Source organism: Thunnus maccoyii, chromosome 1 (genome assembly GCF_910596095.1).
Source record: "Thunnus maccoyii chromosome 1, fThuMac1.1, whole genome shotgun sequence".
In the NCBI taxonomy this organism is placed as follows: domain Eukaryota; kingdom Metazoa; phylum Chordata; class Actinopteri; order Scombriformes; family Scombridae; genus Thunnus; species Thunnus maccoyii.
Genome location: NC_056533.1, coordinates 3,514,673 through 3,534,796, shown reverse-complemented (window position 1 = coordinate 3,534,796; position 20,124 = coordinate 3,514,673). Strand labels below are relative to the sequence as shown.

Sequence of the window (20,124 nt, the reverse complement as noted above, 5' to 3'; positions counted from 1 at the left end):
TTAGTTTGAGACAGAGCGACATATAGTGGAGAAAATGCCCTTACAAGACCAATTGTACATGTTTTTGGTTATGCATTCTATAGCTAATCTTTAATTTCTGTGTCATATTTTTTCTTTAAATGAACTAACATTATTGGTTTTTCAGACCTTCTCCTCTCACAGGCCTTGAAATAATTAACATTCCCTAGCAGGTGAACAATAAAGCCTACATACCTCTTATCAACAAAATGTAATCATCCTTGTGTTGCTTCTTAAAGAATGTTTCATGCCTATGCCTACGCCTTTTTATTTATTTATTTATTTTACAGGAGATTCACTTTCTGTCTTTGAGCCGAGGGAAATTTTGAGAACCTATACAACTTGACATTAGTTCTCAGACAACATCCTTTCTTTGTATCAAGATGTTGAAAAATTGCTGTGAGACTGCATGCTCTTTAAAAATGATCATCATAAAATGACCATAGATGTAAAAAATATTAAAAGTAACCTGCGGATCACAAGGTTAAACATCAAACCCAGAAACCAACAGTACCATCCTGTACTGGGATACTGCCTAAGTTAGTTTGTGGTAATTTTATAAAACACAACTTCATTCAGGAAAATACACAATGTATTATAAACTATCAACTCAATTCTCATACTTAAAAATGATAGGCATGGACCCTAAGATAGAGCCACAAGATTATAAATAATTGAAGACCCAACTGATATTGTATTTAAGTTCCCAGATAAACTTACAAGTAATCATATAACCAAAATTAGCTGACACACAGTAAATCTGGGAATCTGGGGCCCCTGGGCAGTTGCCCTATTTGCCTGCTTTGTAAACCAGTTTTAACAAGCGGGTGTGTGATGACTGAGCAGCACGTTAGCATAGTAACACCAGCAGCATCAGTGATCCATCTGCACTGTATCATCTTTCATGTAAAACAAAAGAAAATTGACTTGAAGCATAAAAATACGCTTGGGGTTGATGCGAACCGATACGTGACCCATGTAGACAGCGGTATTGATTAAAACAGAAGTGTATAGAAGTGGACAACAGCCATGGCTCTGCGAGGTTGTACTTAGGCACAGTGGTGCTTTGAGCTAAATGCTAATTCATCACCAAAGTTATCACAATTTATCCTTGGGGCACCATTAATATTTGTACCAAATTCAATGGCAGCCCATCCAATAGTTGTTGAAAAGGCAGGAGATCACCAATGTCATTTAGATTCATCCTCTGGGGACCACAAATGTTTGTGGAAAATTTCATGGTAATCCATCCAGTAGTTGTTGAGATATTTCAGTCTTGAGCAGAGAGGCAATATGGGAAAGACAGCAATGGTGGCAATGTCAGTCTGTATACATTGCCATTCCTAAGGCCATGCTGCTAGCATGGCTAAAAAATTTGGGAAAATGAAAAAAAAGCGGAAGAGACAAATATTAGGTGAATGTAGGACAGAATGTGAATAAAAATGAAGCCAAAAAGCTAAATTAAAGATCTGTGCTGCCATATATTTCCTTGTTGGTGCTGTTATGTATAGACTAACCTTACCTGAAAGCTGAGATTAAGAGTATGGTAGGAAACTAGTATCTACTGTTTTTACCATACAACATGAATGCAGCATCTGGTCAGGGCTGGATTACCAACTGGGCAAAGCTGGCAACTGTTCTGGGAGCCATACCCACAGCGATGCCAAGGTTCACTATATGTCCATTGATTTTGGTAGTTTGATCAATTGCAATTTGCACAACTAAAATCTGATATTATCTTGTGGCTATCTTTCAAAGGGACAAAATCTGATTTTCACATTTTTATGATTTTGGTGCATTTTTCTAGTGTTTTGTTTAGTCAAATTACCACAAACTAACTGACTCAAAGAAAACCTGGGTCCAGAAATTAATTCTCTAGGACAGGAGTACTGGCTGGTCTCTGTGTATCTGGGCATATACAAAGGCTGTCATACATAGTCTGCTGTTGCTGCAATGTACTTAATGGGAACTTGAAGGCGATAGGGTACCTACACACTGCTGAGAGGGCAGTAGGTGGAGGGAGGTGGTGGGGTGGCAACAGGGGGCCAACAGCAAAGCTTTGCCCCGGTGCCCCTTAAAAGGCACATAAATCCAGCCATGCATCTGGCCTAGCTAGTGTCACCTCAGTAATGAAGGTGTAGCCTGAACGTCACCTTGCTAATCACCTGAGCTGGTGATGAGCTGCAGGTGCTGAATGCCAGAGCTGCCTCCTGCAAAGCTGTGGCTGGCTTTGTCCCAGTTTGTACTCTGAACATCAAATCTGCTTCGTCATTAGATTTCTAATGAATGCATTGTCACAAAACTGCTCTCCTGAATCAGCTGTGGAAGTGCCAGGAGTCAACGTCCTCAATGAGAAATGTCACCGGTGAGTCAAGCATTGAATTCCAGCCAAAACTGAAGTTTAATTTATCACTATATTTATTATTCCCATCAAAAGTGACTTAAAAGTTAATATCTTTCCTGGGATTCTTAGTTTCCAAAGAGTTTTATTCTTGCCAGATGGTGTTTTGCCAAATTCAAGTGTGGTTTCTGATGATAATTTATATTCAAAGGAGGGTACATACAATTTAAGCAGGGTTTGATACGATGGTGTTTACATCCAAAGGAAGAGCTAAGCTGAATGGCATTGTTGTTAATGCAACTTTTTTTTTAAAGAACACATTCCATAAGAATATAGAATTTAGATATATAAATGATCTTATGTGCTGAGGAGTCACCACAATGTACAAATAAGTGTTTCAGATTGATTCTCATGTTTCTGTCAATATCATATATACTATATATTTCCTATGTGGATTCAATTGGAAGGAATCAGGAAAGTAATTGTATAGTGATAGTGGTTTCAAAATGTGGTCAGGGCCAGCCTGAAGTGAAAATCCTCAGGCTACTACAAGTAGGAATCAGTTCATTGTTGGCTTTTCACTTCAGAAAAATATACATAATGAACTGAGGATTCCACATTTACTTTTCACATTTTGGGGGCCCCTGGTGGCTGTGTGGCCCTTAAGCTGATTGGTTGAGTTGTGCCTCGGTCTGGCTATCTGCAGACTAATGCCTAACATCATTCAAATACTGTTGAACTGCTATGTTCATACACTGCACAGAAGTTGTAAGGAGGTGGTTGGGGTAGATCAGAGGTGTAAACAGTGTAGACTGGAGTTTTATGTCTTGTGTGTTGTGAGGTTAAATGAACCTGAGTCACAGAAGCCTTTGACAGCACCTCTCCACAACAAGATAATACTTTGAAGCATATTTCAACTAAAACATATAGGGTTAGGAAACGATCACAATTTGGTTTAATACTGAAAAGTATGCAACACAACTCGTCTCATTCCACTGTCACTCCCCGGTAAATGTCCATGTCTTTCAAACTCCATGCCCCAAACATGTAACTCAGGCTTAGAAGTGTTTCTTATTTATGGTATTTGTTACATTCAGTGGTACATAGGCTAAAAAAGGACAACAGGAACCTTGAATGCATGACGGTGAATGGATGCATGTTGGAGTCTCTGCACTTTTTCCACCCACAATTGGACCAATATACTGTATTTTATACTGTATACTATATTTTTAATGCTTAATGATTTTTAAAGTAAATCCTAAATGTTATTTTAAGATTTAAAATGAGAAATGACAGAGATGCAGAAAAAAAAGCACTCCTGGCTTTGTTTGTTATTTAAATATAGTATGTGGGGAGGAAATTCTACTCTTGTTTTGAAAGGGCGAAATGTTGTCATGTGACTTCCTTGTCTACATATGAACATTGTAATTGTTGTCTACCATGTCGCTGTAGCCAGGTTCTCTTGGATCCAGATGGCAATTTCAGGGCCCTGATTACATCTTCAGTCCCTGATGACATCATCAGGATTATTTTCTCAGACTTGACAAACCTCCTCTAGAGCCACAGAAGACATTATACAAGTGTTTTCACAGGCTGAATACTCTTCATGACAAGTAAATGGTTCGTCATGTGTAAAATTGGTGGAGTGCCCCTTTAACATCAACAGAAATACTGAAGGCATTTAAAACACAGGGGTCCAAGAAAGAAAAATCTTAGGTTTTCAGTTGTGATGGTGCTTCAGTGGTGCATGATACCAAACAAATTCTAATCAGTCAAATTACCACAAAGTAAATGTTAGAATTGTTTGCAAGTGAGTATATAAATGTCATTCCTGGGACACAGAGTCACTTTCGCTAGCCTTAAACTAGGACTGTTGTTGTAGTCAGAGCTGCAGACCAGCACAGCCAGAGTGTACAGTAGGAAAGCAGAGAGTGAATATTTCAACATGGTTGGAGGCATTAGTGGTGTCAGTATGAGTGGTGGGATGAAGGTGCCTCTGTGTGTGTGTTTGGGGGGGGGTGGTGGTGTAGCAGATAGCGGAGCACATCTGGTGGTGTTGCGGGGAGGGGCGGGTGGCGGCAGTGGTAGTGTTGGAGGCGGGTGGGGGCCCAGGGTGCAGCCCGTGGCAGCTCCCCTTCCCGTACCAGCCTCTAGAAGGGAGCTGCCTGTCTGTCGCACCCTGATTTATACCCGGCTAATGTCAGAGGAAAGCAATGTGGAAACTGTGGCATAAACACCAAATACCAGCAGAGTTTAGAGATTATGATTCAGTGTCTGGGAGGACTGCTCCTCCAACACAGCTATGCCTGCTGCCTCACTTTCTGACACACACACACTGACACACACACACACACTGACACATACCAGCAATCTCCAGTTCTTAGAGCTTATCTCAACAGTGACCTACGGCTTGCATTTTTTAGGGCAATTTCTTGTATTTCTCCTGCCTGGTTCAGGTAATTGTGCCAGATCTCTTGTCTTATCAGCTCATGCTTTTTGAATTAAATGTTGCATTTATCATGCATGACCAAAACCAGACTGCTGCCACAACCCTGAATTGGTGTTATTTGTGACTGCACTCACAACCATGCCTCGGTGTCAGTGCTCAGATTACCAGAGAGAACAAAAAGTTTCAAGTTCTTGCTGCATCAGCTTCGGTGGTGTATTTGGTTGACGGTCCAAATGTGTAAGGAAATACAAAGTAAAGCTATTTATTGATACACCCCTTTCTTTTGTATGCTTGAGTGTGAATGTGTGTAAATCCTACAAACTACACCGCTGCCTTTTGTGTGTTTGCTGCTTATTGTGCAAGGCTGTGCTGAGGCCCTGAGTACAGCAAGCTAGGCAACGAGTTCTCCCAGCATCTGAAACATTAATGCAGAAACCTGATTAGTCATGCCATCACAGGCCTCCTGCTCCTTGCCTATTGATTTTCCTTCCGTTCACCCTCCCCTTCAAAAAGCCGGGAGGGGAGTCTCTTAAGAGCCAGAGCACCTCTCCTCCTCTCCCAGGCCTTCTCTGGCCCGGGTCTTCTCACCGATCCAGCCCTGATGATTTCTACTGAGACTTCGGAGGGGCTATAGACTTCTGACGATAACCCTAGGTGCTGTAGGAGAGGGCTGGGGGATGGAGGATAGAGATGGGAGGGGGGGGTGGGAGGCGGTGCTCAAGTCAGTCAGTTTGTGAGCTGTAGTGATCATGGAGGGCTGGATCAGCTTGATCAGTATGCTGGGGTGGAGAAGTGTGCACTCCAGAGAGAGAAGCTGTGTAATCAGAGATGAAAGTTGTTCAGGGTCTGGTCAGCTTGACTCTCCTTCTCCCCCCTGGTTTCACTGACCTGGAGCGCTTTCACTGAAGGGAGAGATGAACATCTCTGATGGCTTAGCCCAGAGTCATGGTCTATCCATACGGTTGTCTAGCTCCACACTGTTGATCAGGGAACTTGGCTGAAGTTCCCTGGCAAATTAGATGCATTGAATATGTAAATTAGACTAACTTTTTTTGGAAGAGTAACTACAGGTTGAAACTTCACTTTTCTTTTTTCAGCTGAGCATACATATCTTGAGTGAAGGACACCAAAATTTAGAATTTGTTCATTTGAAGAAATTTGTAGCCTGTTTATCAAGCTTATTGAAAGCTAAATCCTGACATCACTTCTATTCCCTCTGTTCCACTAGCTTCTGAACTCAACCCACTCTCTAACTGACCTTTTCACAAAAACCAGTGAAGGAAACTCTCAAACATTTTTCTGCTGTTTATTATCCATAGCCTAAGAAAAATTTGTTCCCAGCACTTGCTCTTTGAACCCCTTGTGAATTTAACATAGTTGATCCACAGCTCCCAGAAAGAGGCAGCATGCAAACTATACTGTATGTCACTGTAACTGTTTCTCCCTCATTCATGATATCCAATCACACTTTATTCTACTGTCACCTTTCCAACTTTTTAACTGTAATTTCCATTGACTAAAAAACATTCCAATGCTCAGTCGTTACCATTCAACCCATCTGTCAAGCTGGTGATGTTCAACCCTCAGGATTGTGGGAAATGGTGTATGTTAAATGCTGCTAAAACAAGATATATTAAAGCTGCACTAATCATTATTTAATATGAACAATGTGTGATGTGAAAATTAACGTGAATCCACACAGACTTATCATCTGATTGCAGTTCCTCTCAGCCTTGTGGAGCATTTTAGCCTCTTCTAGCTCATTATCTTGGTTTGGTTCTCAACTTTACTGTTTTGGTTCAGTCTCACCGCTCTCATCAACCATGTTTCCAGCAGCAGCAGGCAGCTGCTTTCAGGGAAAAGGTTTTGATAAACCCACTGTATACTACCTGCCCAGCAGCAAACAGCAGACAGATACAGTTAGCGACTAGCTGGTGAACATAGTGGAGCATTTAGCAGCAAAAGAGCCAGATACTTTCCTCAGGAGTTGGTGGAGACCAAAACTGAGCTAAAAAGAGAATGAATATTAACCAGGCATATACGCAAATACTTTAATTGCTCTGTGTTTGCTGGATGTGTTAATAGGCAACTGTTTGCTAACACATTTGCCATGTCAACATGTGTTTGATGTACAGCTTGTTGTGAAGTCACTCCCCAACCTGGCCGAAGATAATTTGATTAGTGCTGCTTTAAATAAACAACCATATCACTAAAAAAAAAACCAAAAAAAAATATTATCCTTGTTTAGGCAAATGGAATGAATTGTACAACATACTGTTGAGCACAATTTGAAATTGACACTTGACATTTGTTCTGAATATATATATATATATATATATATATATATATATATATATATATATATATATATATATATATATATATATATATATACTGCACAACTTGAAATAGCCTACTGATGATTTCAAACAGGAGAATTCAGACCACATCAATTGAGATCCTGTAGATGGTTTTTAAAGTAAAATATTCCAGTGCAATAAATTCAGTGGTATTCAAATTTCAACAGTTGGTAAAAATGTATTCTGCCTTTTATAGAATATATCATGACTTTAAGCAGATCCACTACCCACTACACATTGAGACTTAACTTTTCTCCAACTTAAAATCAATACTTGGCCATGCTGTGGCAAGGGACATCAGTGTCTTTGGAACTACTGAAATCACTCTGTGTTCAGTATAATTTGATATTTTTGAAGACAATCATACCCTGCGGTGCAAAATATCCTCTTGATATTATGATTGTGTGCTCACCCAGATGAAATCACGTAGGAGTTACCGCCTCTGCTTTAGGTTTTCTTAACCAGCCCCATGCTTGGCCTCACTTCCCTTTGTGCTTCCAAACTGCATCTTCAGAAAAAGCACAAAAAGTGGAATGGAGATGAACCCAAACTGACGGTGTCATGGTATTTAAAATGACATCAGGATCAAACAGCTTGTAGGAGAGCATTTTGACTCATTTGAAGCATTTTTCCCTGTATAGAAGAGAGTAGGGCTGCCACAAGATGAGACACCTGAATTTGAATACTCTTTGTGCTCCATAGATTTGAGTCTAACGATGACTAGACCAGATAACTGGGGGAAAGCACTGTTGATTTGTCTGGTTGCTATTGTCTCATGCATAAACAGACTATGTGTAGGCGTGTTAAAGTAGCTGTTAGTTGCCTCATGAACATGATACACACTCTGCAGAGAGCCCTACATAAGTAGAACAGAACTACCTGGTAGGGATGACCATCATTCCTGTATTTCTTCCACAGAAAACAGATAAAAAACCAGAGTGTTTCTGTGTGTGTGTGTGTGTGTGTGTGTGTGTGTGTGTGTGAGTGAGTGTGAGTGAGATAAAGACAGAGAGAGAGAGAGAGAGAGAGCAGGGCAGGAAGGAGGGCAGCCAGGGAAAACCTGCGCTAAAACATCATTGCTCAAGGCATAATCGCTGTTAAATAGGTTGTTGACATACACAGTCAGCTGTGTTCAAACATCTCATTTGGCCAATTATCCCCTTCGATGAGGTGGTGTGGTCTAGATGAGGAGCGTAAGTGAGGATTCGGCAGAGACGGAGGGAGTAACTCTGTCCCGTGCGGTGTTAATGGAACTACCAGATGTGTTTTAAAGGAAAAGGAACAGGAGCGCTGGGTGGCCTGCCACATGTCCAACCTGGGAGTGTGTTTGTGTGTGTGTGTGAGTGCGAGCATGCATACCTTTCTCCACGACTGTGTCTATGTGTGTGCAGGTGCACAGAAAGGCTCTAATGTCTTTTAGCAGACCACCCCGGGGTGCTACTCACCGCGACCACCTCCTCCCTGAACCCCCTTAGCCAACCCGCTACTAACACATAGACACAGCAGCGCACTGGCAGAGAAGAGCAACAGCTTCCATCACACTTGAAAATCGACCCGATGATTGATGATGCTTGGCAGAACATGATGACTCACTGCAAATTTTGCTGTTATCAGTGTTTGCATTCCATCTGTTTCTAGGACTGATAATTGAATAGAAGCGGGTTGTTGCTCTAGAGAAGTGAGGAGTCCATAGCAGGCCCTAATGGATTTGTGTTTGTGACTGTTGGAGATCTGAGTGCCTTTTTCTGATTGTCTGATAGTGTGTGATTCCCCAGTAGTGATAGATAGCTGGAAACCCCCCTCCCCACCCCCCCCACCCCTCTCCGCCCCCTCCACCCCTAGGCTGCAGGCCCCTCCTGCTCTAATCAATGACATGTTAAGCTGGCAGGCTTTTGAAGTGAGGGGTTCCAGAGGGGTGCTAAAGGGGTGAAGGGTAGGTGTGTATATGTGTGTGTGTGTGGGGGGGTTGACAGAGGAGTTGAGGGGTATTGATGATGTGCGGCGATGGGACACAAGGGAGAAAAGCGAGGGAGGGAGGGATGAAGGGAGTCCAGAGGCAGGCTTTAGGTGAAAGGGGAGGCTGACAAGAAGCAAAGCCAGTCTGGAACTCATCACACGGACTGCAGTGACTGAACGGCTGGTTGATGGCTCACCCTGATGGGTCCCAACAGGTCACGCTCAAACCCGTCCCCAAAAAGACATTCCACCATGTGTCTTTTTTTTTTCTTCTCCTCCATCTACCTGTTTAACTCTTTTTGTCTTGCAAACATCTGAAGTTTATCTATAATTCAAGAGTTCAATCCTGTCTCCTAAAAATCACATGCATATGCTACTGAATAGCTTTGCCAAAAATGTTTCAGAGGAAATGTAATTACTGTGTGGAAAATGTTTACTGGCAATGTTTTTTCTAGGCCAGGAAGTGTTACGTTGCACTGCACTGAAGTTGTACTATAGGTCTGAGAAAGTGCTTGTGTGTGTACAAGGCACAGGACCTTGACCAGACATCTGAGACTGGCATTTGCATGCAATGTTCCGGTTCCACTTTAGATTATTTAAACACTTTAAACACACGATAGGGTTGGAGAAGCATTGTGGTTTTGTTAAAATTAGGTAAAGTGTCTGTTAAATACTGAAAAAATCTTGTGCCAGAGGTGCTAACAAATCTTTAATACCGGATCTTCATACTGAACATGCATAATAGTGAATCAACATAGTCACTGACCAAATCAGTAGCTTTTAGCTGTGCAGCTCCTCAATGGTGCGATGTCAGCTCAGCTGTGATTAACAGTACAGTGAACAGCTTATTAGAGAAAACAACAAAAACAATCATGATGTCATAACTCTTTTGCAGGTAAAAGGCTGCTGCACTATCAACCTTATATACTATCAACCTATAAGCTAGTTTTGTGCTAAGCTGAATGTAAAAGCTTAAACTAGCAGCAGACTGGACATATTACTGAACCAAGCTTAGACAAAAGTGAAGTGGCTATGAATCTTTGAACTAAGATGAACGACTCAATTCGAATAAACAAAATGATTTGTTATGTCCACCTCCATCATGTGAGGAAGCTTAGCCAAAGGCAGACAAAGATACTTGTTCAATGACTAAAAAAGGTGATTTATTCTGTGTAACCAAAACAGTACGAGTATGTAAAAGCGATGCTACAGATATAGATGTTAAACTGGATAAACAGACAAACGACAAATATGGAAAGAAATACAAAGTGTAATGGAGACAAATGGTGTGGTCTCAACCACTTTGTCTCAAACCAAGAACACAATCTTTGCCCAACATTAACTAAGTGCTTTGAGTTGCTTAAACATAACCATTAAAAAGGTTAATTATGCTTATTTGCAAGCAGTGGATATTGTAAGAAAACAAATGAAATACACTGACTGTTTTTCAAAACTTGCTCATAGAAGCATTTTGTGACTTTGTAGTTATATGTATATGTATATATATATGTATATATATGTGTGTGTGTGTGTGTGTGTGTGTGTGTGTGTGTGTATATATATATATAACTGACAAACAATGATTTGTTTGTTTTTTGCAGATTTGTTGTATATGGATATAAGTGTAAGAGTGCAGCACCATTGCTACAAAAAAATCAGAAGAAGAAACAGGTGGTCAGAAAGGTTGTAAACAAGCCAACAGTTTATCCAGATAATCTACAACAATCTATTTGGAGGTACAAGTGAAGTGAACACACCCAAAATATTACATCATGAATAATACCTCACTGCACAGACAAACTGTTCACAATATAGTAAGAAACTATGTGAATGCTTTTTATTTGCATACATTTATATTAAATCATCAAATAATACATTGCAATATAATTAGTCTAACAAAAGAAAGCATATATGTATATTTAGTGTGTCTGAAAAGTATTATAAGTGATAGAAAACTGAAAGAAAAGTGAAAAAAGACAGAAATATAGTTTCAATTTTTGCACCAGGAACAGTCTTTGCTGCCCTAGCTTTAACTCATGTCCAATTTGCATTCTTGTATTGAAATATTAAAATGCTTAAATGAGTAGTTAACAAGCGATCCATCACCAAGCATCGTTATGCTAAATTGTTGTTTTTTTCAATGGAGTTCGGCGCACTTAACGTTACTCACTTCTCTGCTGAAAAGCGGCTCCATTGTGGCCGTCACCCTTGGAGCAAAAGCATCTCACACCATGCTTTTTGGTGAAGTGCTGCCCCACAAATGCTGTCCCTCTGGCTGGGGACGCTGAAGCTGCTGGCGGCTCCACCCAAAGGGGTTTCAAATAACTTACGCTGACCAAAAATGGCCTCATTGATCAGTAACAGCGGGTTACCTGAAGTGAATCCCAGTTGTCTCAGATGAAAGTTTGTAAAACTACCCAGTGTAAAAATAGTAACTATGAGAATGGTTGTGCTAGTAACCCCGCTACGTCATGGATACACCATTTCAGGCCCGCCCAAAAAATCCTGAACTAGGAAATGGTGTTTAATGGTTTAAATCCACAATTTAGTACTACGTAGTTCAGTCTTTTCACATGTTTTCAGCAATTTTTTTCTAACATGTATAATGTGTTTGATAAGAAATCCCTGATTTTCCTTTTATATGGACTTTAATATAGCTGTAACCAAATGTAATAATTACAGGCAACCTTGATAAATGTAAATGTAAATTTTTATCAACTCAAAATGTACGTACAAAAATGTGAAGTGAAAAAACGACAACCCTAAATAAAACCAATCTTTATGCTGAACTAAGCTAAGCTAGCAATCTTCTTATCTCTTGGCAAGAAAGTGAGTAAGTACATTTCCCAAAATCTCAACCCTCTTTATTCAAATGTGGCAAGAAACACAATTATTCTAAGTACAATAACTTGGTTTAGTGAATCTGTTATCCTAAAAATCGTGTTAAATATGCACTTTTTAAATGCCGCTATTGCTGGTCAAAATCAAAATCTGTGTGTTGAATTAGCACAACACTTGGCTGCAGAAGAGGTGAATCAGAGACAAAAGAAATCCATTTCACTGGTAAAACGTCCATGTGCTCATTCCCTCCCCATCTCTCCAGCTCTCAGTACTGTGAAAAAAAAGAAGGGTATGTCACTGAGGAGCACGTTACAGGATATTATGTGAGCTTTTTGTAACTCAGCAAAGCTTTAGTTTGAAGTGAGTCTGTACTTTTGTGTGTATACGTGCACATGTTATCTTATGTGAATGTGCTCGTGTGGGTGTGTGTGCATTTGCGGTTGCATCTGTGTGTATTTGTGGATACTGAATGTTTTTTTTTTGTGTGCAAATGTGTGTGACTATGGATGTGTGTATATAATAGTGTGCATTTGTGTTTATGTGTATGTGAATGTCTGTGTGTTAGTCCATGTGACTGTGTGTGTGTGCACCTCTGTATGAATATGTACTTTTTGCTCTTGTGTGTGCACTGTGACTGTGTGTGTGTGTGTGTGCTGCAGAGCCCTGAGAACTTGGCAGCGTGTCAGCGGTGTGCTCCAGCAGTGAGGGGGAGCTGCTGTGTTTCTCTGCCCTGTGCTGGATCCCCTTTCAGCCTGACACAATCCCACAATCCCACAGCTCTGAGCTCTCAGCTGCAGCCTCCACAGCACCAGCGCTAACCCACCGTGCTCTCATACCCATCCAGATCACTGTTTCAGCACACCAGGAACCGGCCACTGTCAGCATCTGCAGTGGTGCTCCAGCACACTGTACTGTACTGTACTGTACTTTGCTGGAAAAGAGACGCTATACTGTATATCTGTTTTTTCAGCAACCTCATTTTGATATATCCTGTTTTTCAGATCCTATTAATGAGTATCAATGTTCACAATGACTTGATGATATAATTAAGGGGTCAGTTCACTCAAATTATAAAACATATTTTGTCACTTCCGTCTAGTAGTATCTAGCCATGCGGATAGTTTTGGTTTTATTTGTTCAGGTTTTTAGATTCTGGAGATTTCTGCCTCTACCCCAATACAATAGAGACAAAATGGAGTATTTCATTGTTGGTGCTCACAGTATTAAAAAAACGATATTTCAAAAAATCCCAGCAACACATTTTCCCAGAGAGAATTCACCCCTTGACTCGTGATAATTCACAAACCGTACTGTGAACAGTTTTCACTGGAACTTGCTCTTATGGGACCTTCCGAGGAATATTACTGAAGACATTTCATGATGACTGTTTATGTGGACGGATGGATTACCATCTACAGTAAAAATCACTCAATGTTACTCAATTCAGAAATAATGTACATTTTGCAATATTGATTGTGTAATTAATCACAGAAATTATGTTCTGGACTAATCTGCAGTGCAGAATATACTGTATGTCCAGTGCTAATGCAGGAAGTAGCGTGTGTGCTTTATGCAGCGAGGTGGAAATTAACGGTGTGGAGGTGGAGCTGGTGGATGGGTAACAATATCACCAAACAAGAATGTTGATATTGTATGATTCTGCAAACCCCTGAATGTTTTCAATGACTTTTTTTGGTTGTTTGTTTTTTTTATGTTCATTTTTTAAATTCTTGCTTCCTAAAATGATATTGGTCCAGAGAAAGATTGTGGTTATGGTGTGGTACAGTTAGAGTTAGGCAACAAAAAACATTTGGTTCAGGTTAGGGAAAGATTGTGGTTACTGTTGAGGAAAAGGCAAAATGTTAGTTGCAGGTCCTTGCCAGCTTCAGTGGCACTGAACTTGGGCGTTGAACATAAATTGTGAGGTGCAAAATCATCTAATATGAATGTAACTCCTGGTATATTGGGCTGGGGAGTAAGCACATCTGACTTTTCCTGAAGGACACCAGATTTCAGTCCATTAATTAATGTTTGCCAAAATGCACAGAATTAATGCAATTATTTGGAAAAAATAACATTCGAGGAAATACATTATGTAAGGTTTTATATACAAATTCCAGTTTAGTCAAAAGTTAAAATATAGGGATTTTTGATGTTTCTCATTGTCAGTGTCCTGTCATAGTTATTGGGGAAAAAAGGTTGTTGACAAATATGTATATTTACAGTTTCTGTCAATGAAATGAACATTATTAATACCATATTATCACACTTTGTTGGGGGACACTTTCGGTAGTGCTGAAGCTTTTGAATATTGAAACAAGCCTTCCGTAGTTTAAATATACCTATGAACCCTCCCTGATTGGTACAGTTTTTGCAAACTGTGCGCAATATAAGATAATTACATCATATTCAGGGAAATGAATTCATTCTTAATACAGATGTCATATAATGAACAATGAGGAAAAACTCCAGATGAGTTGTTACTGAAACTCTTAATACTATGCCTAACTCTCATTCAAACTGCTGCTTATTATTAAAATCGCGAGCACTTCATCAGCTGATTCATTGATTCTTACACAAGAAGGTGGGATGACTGAGCTCTCCCATTAGTGTTAGTGTGCATCATCATCATCATCATCATCATCATCAGCTCTCCCAGATGGACCTCCACAAGATGGGTATTGATTGATTCTTCTCAGAGTGGTGGTGATAATGTGACAAACAGTAGTCATTTCCCACTGAAACATCACTTTGCCCCTCTAGTGAAGCCTTTATCACGAAGAGTATCAGAGGCTTCCTGGAAGCGCTCTTTCGCAACTGGGGACCATGAGACCAATGAGCCAGTGGATCAAATGACACAGTCGCAACTGTCTTAATGACTCAGTGTCGTGGCTCCAGGAAGTGACTGTGACAAGTCTTGGTTAGTAATAGTGGAACAAAGTAGCTTGTGTGACTGATAGTGTGCTTTTGGCTTTCAGTTTCACAGAAATGTGAAGTAATAGTTTGTAAGATTTCCATGGATTCAAAGAAGAGTCCACACAAAGCCAGTTCAATTTGTAAACACATCTTCCTCAGTCCTCCATCTAGATTCAAATGTTGATATAGCCAATCACACATTAATCTGTATTTATGTTGATTTTGTCAGCTGTCCCACTGCTGAACAGATGTTGGCTGTGATCTTTGTTGCTTGCTAACCGAAAACAGATGAAGGATGAAGAAGAGGTGTGCCGTGTGTGTGCAGATGTCTACAAAAATTACTCATACTTACATACACATAAAGTCACTTTCACACGAAAACAGTGTTTTTAAAATTAGATGGCATAGTGTAGATGTAGTTGAAATCACAGTCACTCTATTACCCATTCATTCTGGAGCCTCAATAACGATACATCAACCATTGTTAATTTTTAAACATAAACATAGCTTTTAACTGTGGTTTAGTGGGATGTATGTATGTACTGAAAGTTAGTCATATATAAATAATCAGTCATAGTTGTAGTAGAAGTTACAGTAAACCTCACTGTAACTTCACTGTAAATTAAATTTGCATCAACAACTACAAATAAATATACGGACTATGAAAACTGTGAACTATAAAACATCAAACATACTGTATTTCTGGCATCATTGTACTGCAATTTCTTATTTATTTGAGCATAAATTTGTGAGAAGATTAGCCAATAATGTATACTCAGCTGGGTTCTAATTCATTTATTTATATTAATGCCACTTAGGGGCTTAGTATGTTTCAAATGAGGTGTTTGTAGGATCATCTAACAGCATCTGAAACCTTCTTTTTGACCACTGTGACTTATCGACAAGTGCACCCACTTCAGGCCGTGATTGACTGACTGACCAGGTGTGTGAAGGTGTTAAAGTAGGCGGGGTTTATGCCTTTAAGCCCTCTTTTGTCATCCTTCGTACAATTACTCCTGTCAGTTTTTGTGTGTACAACCCAGGAGTAACAGCATGAATGCCTTTGGTGGAGAGAGTGTGAAGTTATCCCCATGTGTGTGATTTGTTGGGCCAAGACAACAAAAACACACAAAAGACACAGACAGCAGGCTTTTTGTCCTGTCTTCAAGTGTGGCCAATCTCAACATGTTGTTCTCAACACGCCGTTAGACACGGCTTGGATAACATGTTGTACAAACTAGTTCATCTGAAGCATACTGAGACCCTTAGTTGGCCCTCAGGCTTGTCAACTGGAATCATATTTCTATTGTTAAAGGATATTTTCCTCTTTTACCTGCATAGCTACAGCGATTGTGTTTTGGGCTCTGAGCACTGGCAAAACGCAGGTGACCTACACTTAATACTTTGTGACACTGACAAAGAACTGAAGCTGCAGCTCTGCTGACATGCTGACTAAACTAGGATCACTCATGTATTCAATACCTGTGGGCAGGCAGTACTGCTGAACTGTGTCTTAGTTTGCTTTTATGAGCCAGTCTTTGATGATAGCTGCTCACTGCTGGGGTGTTTCTGAACTGCACTTCCCAGAGATCACCTGGTAATTAGTGTGACATCTTTATCCTCTGATTTTCTGTTGCAATGTGAGACTGCTAGCTCTTTTCTTTGCTCAGTATGGTGCTCATTGTTTTGTATGGGGCTACAACTAACAGTTATTTACATTATGGATTAATCTGTTTTGAATTAACTGATTCATTTCCTCAGGGCCCGATGTGATGTCTTCAAATTGTTTGTGTTGCCTAAACAACATGTTCCTCCCCCATCCTTAGACTGTTGTAAGTTATAACCAGTGAATGGATGTGTAGTCATAATTAAATGTTGCCAAATATTCTTTGGGATAACACATTTTCCTGTTTTAGCTTGTCATGTCTTTCTTTAAGTTATTCAAACAGCCTACAAGTCAAAGCAAAAAGCTCTGAGAGATTTGTCACACCTTCATATCATCTCCCAGCTGAGTTAATATAATAGTGTTCAGGGAGCCACCCTACTGCAGACAGAGACAGTGCCACATCAGCACTGTGTGTGTGTGTTTCTGCATGTGTGTGCATGAGTCTCTCATCTGTGTGTGTTCATCTATGTGTGTGTCTATGTGCTCTAAATGCTGATTGATGTATCTCTGGCTTTGTCAGCCCTTTGGCATAGGTGGAACAGGTGTGACTCTGCCACAGAGCGTGGCTCAGACAAGCCATATCACGGCACAATGAGGTCATTGTGCAACACACACATTCCTGCGCAGGGCCCTCGGACTTTTACAGGCTAGAGGTAGCCATCTGTGTGAGCGTGTGTATGTGAGTGTGTGTTGCTCCAGGTGAGGGGGATTTGGATGAGATTTGTTGTATGAAAGAGATGTGTGCTCACCAGCTGCGTGTCCCTACACACTCTCAGAAACACCTCCAAGGCTCCAACACACACACACACACAGACACTCACACTCACACATACACACACACACACACAAAGACACACAGACGGGCCAAGTGACGATTCTCCAGTGTTGCAAAATCAGCGTCTTGTGTGTGTGAGAGTGGGCGTCGGGTTAAGTGGGGCAGGCTGGGTTTTTTCCGACCGTGTCACTCTCGTCTCTGATGCAGTCAAGGCTGCGTTGGTTCACGTGGACCCCGGGGTCCATTAGTAGAATATGGATGTTACTACGGTGATGAAGTCATCTGGTCTGACTCAGGCGGCTCATTCAGTGGCATCTGTGTTTGTTTGGATCCTGGCTGACACTTCAGCCTCCGTGTCCTAACACTGAGACACAGCACATGTAAACTACCCCCCCCCCCCCCCCCCCCCCCACCCCCACCCCCCCACCACCCCTCTACCGCCTGTCTGCATTTTTCCTGCTTTCATCCTGGACAAGGGTTGGCATTTTTGGTGAGGTGAGGTGAGGTGGACCATGTTCAGAGTGCGTGTGTGTGTGTCTGTGTGTGTGGGTGGGTGTGTAGTGCTATCCTGAGGGTTGGGTGTCTGGACTGGGTCCCTTCTAGCTGCTTTACAGTTTAACCAGCCTTGACTTGCTGTGTGGTGACATGTCTGCACTACACTGACTGAATGACTGGGAGGATCTTCTCCGTGTGCGTATTTGTGTCTGTGTGTGTGTGTGTGTGTGTGTGTGTGTGGATCAGAGTGGGTGTAAGGCTGGAGGCTGACTGCTGGGCTATGCTTGAAAGACTTCTGGCATGTGCTGGTGCCTGCATTTTTCACCCTTGACTGGAAGCATATGCTGCAGCACAATCGAGACAGTGTTAGACGGGCTTGGCGTGAGGGACCCAGGCGGCTTCCTCCACATCTGGCAGCGCTTGGCCCTCCTTCCAGGTGAGTCACGTCCCCTGGGAGGGTGGCTCTGCTGCGGCCCTCGGCCCCTCAGCACCCGGGCATCTGGAAGTGTCTTGATCCGTCTCGCAGTCACATCTATCTCCACATGCTTTTCCAATTTCATCACCCCACCACCACCTCCACAGCCCACAGCCACTCACTGACCCCCGCTGTGCCCCGATTACCCCCCCCTCCACACACAGGTGATGTGGTGTAGCAAGACAGATGACAAAACAGACAACCACTGAAGATTTGTACAGACAAGGCCACGAGGTTACATTTGCATTCATATTTTATTCATTTTAAGTTGTGAAATGAAAGAATAATTCTTGTTCATTACAACTTGGGTCTCATTTTTGTAGTTTGTAATACAAATAAATGGTTTTAAACAAACCTCCAGGTTAGCTTAATTGCTTTGAAAGAGAAAAATACATTTAAATACACTTTAAACATCCCACACAGTTTACAGACAGACTTTAAAGACTTCTTGGTGCGCTTATTTTCACCTCCATTTGAAGAGGTTTATATAATCCGGCTTGAATATTTCTTAGAAATTTTTTAAAAAGGATTCCCTTAGAGCTGAAGATGTTTTAATTTCACTTATACTTATTATCTTTTGTCCACTTGGGGCAGCACAACAAGTTGTAAAAGCAACTTTGACATTATCACCTTAATGTTGTTACGGTTAACGTGTTAGCAAACAGTTAGCATTGATTTGGAGTTGTGTTTTTGTCCACCTGATGAAGTTTAATATTTACTTTCCTTTTAGCTCTGTTTTGGTCTCCACCAACTCCTGAACTCCGGAAAAATATGTAGTCTAGTCTGTCTGCTGTTTGGTGCTGGACAGGTAGTGTGCAGTGGGTTTATCAGAGCTTTTTAACTGAAAACAGCTGCCTGCTGCTACTGGAAAAAATGCTGATGAGAGCAATAAGAGTCATAACAGTGAATTTGTGGGCTGTAAAACCAAAACAATAAGCTGAAAGAGGCTAAAACTCTCCATAGAGCTGAGGGGAACTGCAAAATCATGTGATAATTCTCTATTCATCACTATAGCAACACCTTTACTATTACACATAGTCATTTGACGCATTGTTCTTATAAAAATATTGATTAGTGCAGCTTTAAGATACGGTGATGGTGGGAATCTGAATGAAGAACTGGCTCAGCAAGAGGCGTTTCTTGTATTCCCCCATTTTTCCTTTTTTTTTTTTTTAACATAAAAACATTCTGAGATCTCATGATGACCAAAAGTGTAAAAATAACATCTGAGTTGGAAATAATTCTTTGTGTGTGTTTGTGTGACTTTTCAGGATTTTCTATTCATTTCTATGAATTTCCACAAGTAAATTAGCCAGTCATGCATGAAGAAGTGTGCGTGTGTGTGTGCATGCAAAAAGAAGGGAAGAAGAGGTGGAGGGTTGGGGGGGCGGCGGGGGGTTAGTTACCCCCCCTGACCCCTAAACAGGAATGTCACAAGCAGCCTGGGTAATTATGTCCCCTAGCCTGATGGCTGTTGGGGAGGCCCAGCTGTGTGTGTGTGTGTGTGTGTGTTAGGGGGGGGGGCGACTGATGGGAGTTGCATGTGTCAGAGCGGATTGATCATGACACAAACAGATGTATGTTGGTGGAAAACATGCGGGTGTCCGTGTGGAACGGGTCTATCCTGATCATTAAAGAGATGAAAATAAACATCTTGCTCTGATTAATGGCGGCCGTCCCGGCGGACTTGTCAGCCACACCACCGACATGCCACGCCGAGGCCGTACATATGTGTGTACAGATTTTTGGTTTTACATAAATGTGTTCCTGTTTAGAAACTGGTGAGGCATGCTGCAGCTGTAACGGGTGAGTGTGTGTCATCGTGTAGGCCT

At 41.2% G+C, this 20,124-nt stretch overlaps 1 protein-coding gene across 1 annotated transcript in view; it reads left to right on the top strand.

Moving 5' to 3' along the window:
* The first annotated feature begins 2,214 nt into the window (after positions 1 to 2,214).
* bnc1 (basonuclin 1) overlaps positions 2,215 to 20,124 on the top strand; it is a 70,356-nt gene continuing 52,446 nt past the window's right edge. The window contains exon 1 of the mRNA XM_042408846.1: positions 2,215 to 2,383. Within this exon, the coding sequence (XP_042264780.1) occupies positions 2,375 to 2,383 (9 nt within the window). The 5' untranslated portion in view covers positions 2,215 to 2,374. The remainder of the gene's footprint in view (positions 2,384 to 20,124) is intronic.